At 56.7% G+C, this 8830-nt stretch overlaps 1 protein-coding gene across 2 annotated transcripts; it reads right to left on the bottom strand.

Annotated features, from left to right (window-relative positions):
- Positions 1-385: 385 nt before the first annotated feature.
- MAS1 (MAS1 proto-oncogene, G protein-coupled receptor) lies at positions 386-6625 on the bottom strand. 2 transcript variants are annotated; one of them, XM_005875300.2, is made up of 2 exons: positions 6156-6625; positions 386-1673 (listed from the first exon to the last, which is right to left on the bottom strand). In XM_005875300.2, the coding sequence occupies exon 2, from the start codon at positions 1635-1637 to the stop codon at positions 660-662; it is 978 nt and encodes a 325-aa protein (XP_005875362.1). In that variant the 5' UTR covers positions 1638-1673; positions 6156-6625; the 3' UTR covers positions 386-659. The 2 variants fall into 2 exon arrangements, with proteins under 2 accessions (XP_005875362.1, XP_005875361.1); XM_005875299.2 differs by lacking the exon at positions 6156-6625 and adding an exon at positions 4705-4918.
- Positions 6626-8830: the final 2205 nt, after the last annotated feature.

Raw genomic sequence — 8830 nt, 5'->3', positions numbered from 1 at the left:
CCCCTTCACACACCTGCACACCCCTGCACACTCCTGCATACCCCATACACACACCTACACACCCCACACACACACCTCCACACACCTGCACACACCTGCGCACACCTGCACACCCCCCACACACACCTCCACACACCTGCACACCCCACACACACACCTCCACACACCTTCACCTCCCACACACACACACCTCCACACACCTGAACACACCTGCGCACACCTGCACACCCCACACACAGACCTCCACACACCTTCACACACCTCCACACACCTGCACATACCTTCACACACCTGCATACACCTGCACACCCCCCACACACACCTCCACACACCTTCACACCCCTGCACACCCCTGCACACTCCTGTGCACTCCTGCACACCCCTGCACACCCCTGCGCACCCCTGCACACCTCCTGCTGGAGTGACCTGTGTGGTTCTTGGGAAGAGTGGAGGAGGGACGGAAAGAGGGATTTTGATGGGGACGGAAGTGACTGAGGTTCGTGTGTAGGCATTTCCAGAAGACACAGTCCAAGAGAACAGTCTCACGGTCAATTAGCATCTTGTGCCTGGGGGCGGGGTGTCTTCCGCATCATAGTCAGGAGCTACTTCCGTTGCACGTCAAGCACAGAGACACACACCCTGCGCCCCACCGCTTGGGCTCAGACGACTGTCTCGGTGGTGCTGAGATTGCCGCTATCTTCCTGGCGCCTGGACTGCGTTTCGTCCTTGAAAGCCCTGGTCAGGACCACCTTTAAGGACTCCTTGAACCGCTTCTTCCGGCTGCTGCCCACGAAGAAGTAAATGAAAGGGTTGGCGCTGCTGTTAATGGTGGAGAAGAGGAGGGAGATGTCGTGGAGGCTCCCAAACGTGGACCAGTACTCGTAGAACAGCAGGTAGAGGACTCTCATGGGCATGGCGAAGGTGAGGAAGATGGCGATGGTGACCGCGATGACCAGGTACAGCTTGGAGGAGTGGGACGCCCAGGTGTTCCTGCGGATCTTGACCACCAGGACGGCGCTGGACAGCACCATGAGGGGCGTGAAGACCAGGAAGCTCAGGATGGCGATGAAGATGATGACCGCCCTGCAGTGGCTTTGGGAGTAGCTCTGCCTCTCGCTGTCGATGCACAGGGCGTATTCCATGGCCGTCACCAAGCAGGACAGTGCCCACAGGAGGGCGCAGACGAGCGCCGACTGGTGCTTGGGGCGATGGCATCGGTACCAGATGGGGTACAAGACGGACAGGCACCGCTCCACGCTGATGGCCGTCAGCAGATAGAGGCCCGTGTTGTAGCCAAACAGGAACGTCACGGACAAGGTGACGATGGTGTAGTAGTAGCCCGACAAGAGCTCGTAACCTAAGGCGTAGTCGACGGTCAGGATGAAGATGCAGAACAGCAGGGAGATGTCCGCGATGGACAGGTGGGTGATGTAGACTGTGAAGGGGTTCCTTCGCATCCGGAAGCAGAGGAACCAGAGGAGAACCCCGTTTTCCACGAAGCCCAGCGGGGAGATGCTCATAATGACCCAGAGCACGGCGGGCAGTTCCTCCCGCACGTCCCCGGCGGAGGCGTTCCTGCCCGTCGAGGCATTCGTGGGGCCCTCGACAGCAAATGAGGTCACGTTGGACTCACCCATGGGGAGGCCTCAGGGGGGCGCTCTTCCGGGAATTTTCTGTAAATAAGTTAAAAAAAAGAAAAATAAAGGAAATTGATGAGTTGGGGTGAAAGGGAGAATTTCAGCATGGATCAGAGCCTTCGTGCTATAATCATACATGTAACCTTCATACAAAACGTGTTGAATAGATTGTACAACTCTGTTTCTAAGGGTGATAAAATTAGACATTTCACCAGGAGGGAGAACTGATTTAGTAACTGTTTTCCAGCCCCCAATAGCCTTTACTCTGCCTTGTTATTTGCTTGTGGCTCAGCGACAAAGGGCGCCGGCAAAGCCAGAGGATGGGGCGCCTGGTGTCCACTTCTGGTCTGACCCAAGCCTTCTGAATGGCGTTTGGAAAATCGTGTCATCTCCTGTGGCCCCATCTCCTGACCTGGGGAACCAAGTCAATCGCATTAAAATTCGATGATAGCATACATGTTGGAGCAGTGTTGTTGTTGCCATTGTTTGAAGGCATGAAGTGGCATAAGCCATAGGCCAATGAGAGGAAACAGCTCGCTGAGTGATGGTCAGCAGTGCACCAATATGTTCAAAGGTGTGAACGTTAGAAGGCACTTGTTCATGTGGTCTCAGTTCTGTGACATAGCGGGGCACCGACTCAGGCGAGGGGAACTGTTGCAAACCAACACTGCAGGGGTCAGGACCCGAGGGCTCCCGGGGGCTCCCGGGGGTCCTCACTGCCGAGCCAGCCAGGCCGGAGTCCAGGTCCCCACTTCTCCCCGAGAGCTGATCTCATTGGACCACCGGTCTCATCGGACCCCTCACTGCACAGACCACCGAATGGAGCCAGAGAGCGTGTGAGGGAGGCCAGCATCCTGGACGAATGCGAGGAAGCCGCGTCGCTGGGACTCCTCGCTCCCGAGCCCTCACACTCTGCCCGGGCCCCGTCCTATTTTAAGAGCTTACCTTTTATAGCCTCTCTGTTACATGCTTTCCCATCTAGCTTCTAACGCTTCCTACTTAAGGAAGGGGACATCCTAGCCCCGATGTTATAGGGCCGTGGTCGGCAAACCGCGGCTCTCGAGCCTCGGTTTGCCGAGCCGCAGTTTGCCGACCACTGTAATATAGGGGATTTCCTCACCCAAAGACTTGTTTAATTTCTTTTTTTTTTACTATATTTTTATTGATTTCAGAGAGGAAGGGAGAGGGAGAGAGAGATAGAAACATCAATGATGAGAGAGAATCAGTGATCGGCCGCCTCCTGCACGCCCCACACTGGGGATCGAGCCCGCAACCCGAGCATGTGCCCTGTCCGGGAATCGAACCGTGACCTCCTGGTTCATAGGTCGACGCTCAACCACTGAGCCATGCTGGCCGGGCACTCTCTCTCATCATTGATGTTTCTCTCTCTCTCTCCCCCCGCCTCCTTTCTTCTCTGAAATCAATAAAAATATAAGAATAAAGGGCTGGGTGTGAGAAGAGCCAGAGATGGAAAACACTTCACCAGTCGTCTCGTGGAAATGCCAAGCGGAGATACCGCACCGGCTCGCAGGCAAAGCAAGCACGGTGGTTTCCATGGGAGTGTAAGGATGTGAGCTTTGCGGAGCCCGAGTCCTGGCCAGCGTAGTGAAAAAGGCTGCTTGCTTTGACCTCTCACAAAAGTCAGAGGGACAGATGGGCCGTGGAGCTGATAGCAAAGCAAGGAGAGTGAAAGCAGGCAGGGATGGGGGTGGGGGTCCAGCTTTGCTGAGGCATAAAACTTTATGCTGCTGAGTTTTCCTTTAGGGATCTAAGAAGCAGACATCTCTCTCTATGTTCCCATGCAGTTGGCCACCGTCTACGCATGGTCCTGGATTCCCAGTCCAACACATCACTCTAGGAAGAAGGAAGGAAGGATGGGAGGGAGGGAGGGAGGGAGGTAGGAAGGGTGGGAAGAAGGAAGGAAGGAAAGAAGAAATGGAGGAAAAAAGAGAAAAGCCAACAACACTAAGGTTCCAGGTGGGCCATCTGAAACCGTCTTGTTCCTAGGCAACCAGAAAGAGAGACCTGACTGGGCTGGACCTCCAGGTGCACAGCTCCAGGGAAAGGGCAAATCCTCGTGTTTGTGTGTGTGTGTGTGTGTGTGTGTGTGTGTGTGTGTGTGTGTGTGTGTGCATGCGTGCGCGGTAACAGAGCAAACAGAAACCCATGTGTGAGATGGAATTTCCATGGCAGGTAAGGGACCTGCCGGGAACGTGCAGGCAGGAACATCTGTCTGGCGTTGAACACCTCGCTCCCATCTTCCTTGCACTTGAGCCACCTGCATGGAGAAGTAGGGGCTCCCGCTCCCTTTCCCCCTCACAGCGCTCGGCTCACAGGCGGCTGTGATTTTGTCCCCGGGGGACGCTTGGCGCTGCTGGGGATTTGGGTTGTCACAACTGAGAAGAGGGGGCTACTGGCATCTAGTGGGGCAGGGGCCGGGGGCTGCCATGCACGGAATGGCTCCCACAAAAAGAGTGTCCGGGCAAGGCACCACCTACAGAGCCTCCGACAGTATCCTGCGCCTCCCCCAACTCCCCCCGCCCCCTGCCTGGGAAGTATTGCCAAGATACTCACACCAACGACCAAGACTGAGCAGATGCCTTTTCATGGCCCCCCGGCCCCCCGAGGGCGGCCCCCCGACTGTATAAGCCACAGAGGCTAGTGCCAACGCGGTGCCCACCACGGAGAGGAAAGGAAGACAAGCCAGCTTGCCTCCCGCCATGCCCCACTGCTTCTAAGCCAGTGGCTTCCCCAGAAAAATCAAAAAGTCCTTGCCAGCCCCAGCTCCCGTATTTATACATGGATCCGAGTCAAAAAAAGAAAAAGCTAACACAGAAGTTTCTACCCTGAAGTTGGAAAACTCTGTTTGGGGACAGTGAGCCCAGCAAAGAAGCACAAGTTTCCAAAACAAGGGCCAGAGGAGACCAAGGTCCCTGCCAACACACACAGACGCTAACGCGCCGGGAAAGCAGCGGCAGGAGCCACCGGGCAACGGCTCTTGGAAGAGCGAGGCTCTTACTCCGGGGGTCAGGGCCGCTGAACAACGGAAAAGTGGGGTTCGACTCACTAGCTCCATGGGCTCAGGGAGGTCAGAGGCGGCAGCCGGGGGGGCTGTCCCTTGGCATCCCGGGGCACCCCTGCCCCGCCAGCCTGCAGGGTCTCCGGTCCCAGCATCTTCTCCAAGGATGGCTGCAGCCTCCCTTCGCTGAAGCATCAGAGCCGCTCCCCGCGGCTGAGATGTGCCAGGCAGATGGTCCCACGCGTACCAGCAGGAGCCGCGTTCAAATACACGCAATTGAAAGTCTTCACGCCCTAACTGGTTTGGCTCAGTGGATAGAGCGTCGGCCTGTGGACTGAAGAGTCCCAGGTTCGATTCCGGTCAAGGGCATGTACCTTGGTTGCGGGCACATCCCCAGTGGGGGGCATGCAGGAGGCAGCTGATCGATGTTTCTCTCTCATCGATGTTTCTAACTCTCTATCCCTCTCCCTTCCTCTCTGTAAAAAATCAATAAAATTTTTTTTTTTTAAAGAAAGTCTTCACGCTGATCCAGAGTGGGAGCAAGCCGGCGATCACGGGAGGTGGTCGACCCCCTCGAACCACCAGGGCCAGACGGGGCCAAGGAGAGAGATGAGCCAGAGACAAGCCCTAGGGAAGGGCGGAGTCACAAAAGATTCAGATTCCTGGCTCAGCCTGTGACTAGCCCCGGGATCCTGGCCAGGCTCTTTAAGCCTCAGTTTTGCCACCTGCAAAATGGAGCTAATCCTTTTTACTACAAAAAGCAGCTGTGATTAAATGAGATGTATGTATACACCTGCACTGCGAGGGACACGCTGCTCAATAATTAAGCATCCGTTCCCTTTCTACAACCCATTTTCAGAGTCGTGGGTGTAAATACGAAGCAACGGTGGAGAGAGAAAGCCTGGGAGTGGGCTCCGAGGGGGAGGGACAGGGTGGACAATACTCGGGTTGCACATCCCGGTTCTCCTGGCTGGGGGCCGTCCTGGGGGCTGCCTCTGGGAGCCGCAGCCTCTCACCCACGCCGCCCAGTTGCTCTCCCCCTGACCTGTCCCACTTCTCCACAGGCCCAGTGTGGACGCCAGGCCCAGCAGGAGAACCGGGATGTGTGACAGCTGACGGCGGAGAGAGCCACCCGCCCCTCGTCCATGGCAGCACGTCCTCTTCTGCGAAAGCCTCCCTCACTGTGTCAAGGAGCGCCAGGCCCCTGGGACCCGTCAGATCCAAACAGGGTGAGAAGGCAACTTCGGATTCTGTGGGAAAGAGACTTGGGAACCCGAACATGCAGCTTTCCTCGGGCTGTTTCCTAAGCAGCGAGCCCCAGGGCCAGCAGACCGGGCCTGCGGGAGAAGGAGGGGAGGCAGGGGCGTCCCCTATAGGCCTCCCACAGGCAAGACAAGGTGAGAGTCGGGCACCTGCCCAACGGGCAGGGGCTAAGCAGCCAACCAAGAGGTCAGGTGGCCGCCGTCGGGGAAATGCGAGAGCGGTCAGTCGGTCTTTACCTGGTTCGGATGCTCCGAGGGAGGGAGAAGGAGAGGCCAGCTCCTGAGGGTTACGGCTCCCGGGAGAGTCAGACACAGAGCCTGAGCCGGGACCATCTGCACACTGCAGGGCAGAGGGGAAGGAGCACCCGTGGCAAGGGGACCAGACACGCAGAAGGAAGGATGACGAGGGAGAGGGAACGGGCTGGCAGAGACGGTTCCAAAGTCAGCGGCGGAGGGGGAGCCCCGAGGGACAGAGGAATGGAGGAGACGGGTGGGTGGCAGGCCTGCCGGGCTCCTCCGCTCACACGTGCTGCTTCTCCGCAGCCCAGGGACCGTCCAGATATTATGAATGTTTCACCCTGTCCCTCCGGGGGCCGTGACACCCTGAGCTGAGTGGCCGACGGGAAGCAAGACGCCAACGTCACTGTTTAAGTCAACAGGACCCGGGGCCTCACTAGTTTGCTTTTCCCAGCTCCGACCAGAACACAGAAGCCCATGCGCCTGGCGGAGAACAAGCTGCCCGATTCGGAAACTGATAACGCGCCCCCCCCCCCCCCAGGTGAACGAGGAAGGAGCAGCGGGAGCCGGCGTGCAGCCAGGTGGGTGGCGGTGAGTCGGGGCGCTCGGAAGGGACGGGCTCTCTTCCTCCAGAGAGAGTGGGTGGTAGGAGGCGCCAATTGTTTTGTGACTAATTGGCACCAACTAACAAAAGCAGAAATTACTGCAGATGGAGCTGGAGCTTCATTTGTGGTCGATGATGATTTGCATTTAGAGAAAATACAGTAACTCCCTGTAAAAATAAAACCGCTTGCATTAAGCCACAAATAGGTTGTCTATTTCCGTGCCGGGCTTGTCTGCGAGCAGTGCCCTCCTTCGGGGAGGTGAGGAGAGTTGGGGCGGGGGGGGGCGAGGCACAGAGCCCGTGGAGCCTGGGAAAGTGATGTCTGTGAGCCCCAAAGTCCAGCGTGGAAGGAAGTTCTAGCTTCACCTCCACAAGTCAAGTCACCCCTTTGCAGTTTCCTAGAGAAGCAGCATCCCTCTGCCTCCCCTCAAACAACAGGTAAACAGGGAGGAGGCCTGGGGAAGGACCTTACGGGGCAAGGAAGAAGGAAGTTTAGTAACACAGAGGCCATGGCATGGGCTCATAAGTAGTAGAGCCCACAGTGATGGAGCCCACAGTGATAGAGCCCACAGTGATAGAACCCATAGTGATGGAGCCCACAGTGATGGGCCCATAGTGATAGAGCCCACAGTGATGGAGCCCACAGTGATGGGTCCACAGTGATGGAGCCCACAGTGATGGGTCCACAGTGATGGAGCCCACAGTGATGGGTCCACAGTGATGGAGCCCACAGTGATGGGTCCACAGTGATGGAGCCCACAGTGATGGGTCCACAGTGATGGAGCCCACAGTGATGGGTCCACAGTGATGGAGCCCACAGTGATGGGTCCACAGTGATGGAGCCCACAGTGATGGAGCCCACAGTGGTAGAACCCATAGTGATGGAGCCCACAGTGATGGGCCCATAGTGATGGAGCCCATACTGATGGAGCCCATAGTGATGGAGCCCGTGATGGGCCCAGTGATGGAGCCCACAGTGGTAGAACCCATAGTGATGGAGCCCACAGTGATGGGCCCATAGTGATAGAGCCCACAGTGATGGAGCCCACAGTGATGGAGCCCACAGTGATAGAACCCATAGTGATGGAGCCCATAGTGGTGGAGCCCATAGTGGTGGAGCCCATTAGTAGACCCACAAGTGGTAAAGTTTTTTTCTTCCATCAAAATCTCTCTTGGGTTCCTAGTGAATTCCAGTCACAGCCTAGAATGCATTCCTAATCTTGAAGGGACTCTCCTCTCTCTACCCTAGATGCTGAGCCTAAGGTTATGGGGAGAAAGCCACTGAGTGGTCCATAGAGCCCAGCCTGACCCTTGGTGTTAGAAAGTGAGAGTTAGAATAGCGAGGGGCTGGGCCACGCCTACGAGAGATCAGCCTGGCCATGGGTGAGGCAGGTCGGGCCCATTTTCACAGCAGGCTGACAGGCTCCGGAATCAGGACTGAGAAACAACAGGTTCCCACACAGGCAGACAACTGAGTGAGTACACAATGTCTTGATTCACCATTTGGAAGCAGAACAACTTCCGGTATGCTAGAAATTTGGACTTGCAAATTTGACTGGAGTGATGAGTGATTCTTTATCTCATCTGTTTGATTGACAGGGTCTCAGAGCAGGGCTGGCCCCACCCTGTGCCCTCCAGTCCTGCCAGAGACTTCAGAGCTCACTGGTCAGATAAAGTCCGAGATAAAACCCTGAGAACAGAACTCTCCCAGGCTGATCGGAATCCCATCAGCCTCGGGGAGTGTTCTCCAGGCTTCTCATGCCCTGCTCGGTCCTGGGATTGCTTGGGTCTCTCCCAAGTCATGACCTTCACTTTCAGTGCACTTTTCTTCAACAACAAATCTTGAAGACAAGTGGCACCCCCCCCCCAATGTCGTTCTCCTCCAACAAGACAGGCCCACCTGGGGGGGCAGGAACCACAGCAGGTGGAGGGGGAGCGAGCCCATGAGAAAGTGAAGGGAGCAGACAGACTCCTGGATAAACCCTAGGAAGGGTCCAAGAGGGAGCGGGCTGCAGATTAGAGCCAGCTGTGAGAGGCTGGGTCCCCAGCCCTGAGTCGTCCCCCTCCCCCA

The sequence above is a fragment of the Myotis brandtii genome, unplaced genomic scaffold (assembly GCF_000412655.1).
Source record: "Myotis brandtii unplaced genomic scaffold, ASM41265v1 scaffold458, whole genome shotgun sequence".
Classification (NCBI taxonomy): domain Eukaryota; kingdom Metazoa; phylum Chordata; class Mammalia; order Chiroptera; family Vespertilionidae; genus Myotis; species Myotis brandtii.
Note: the sequence above shows the minus strand (reverse complement) of the source record. Positions and strands in the feature narration are given on the sequence as shown.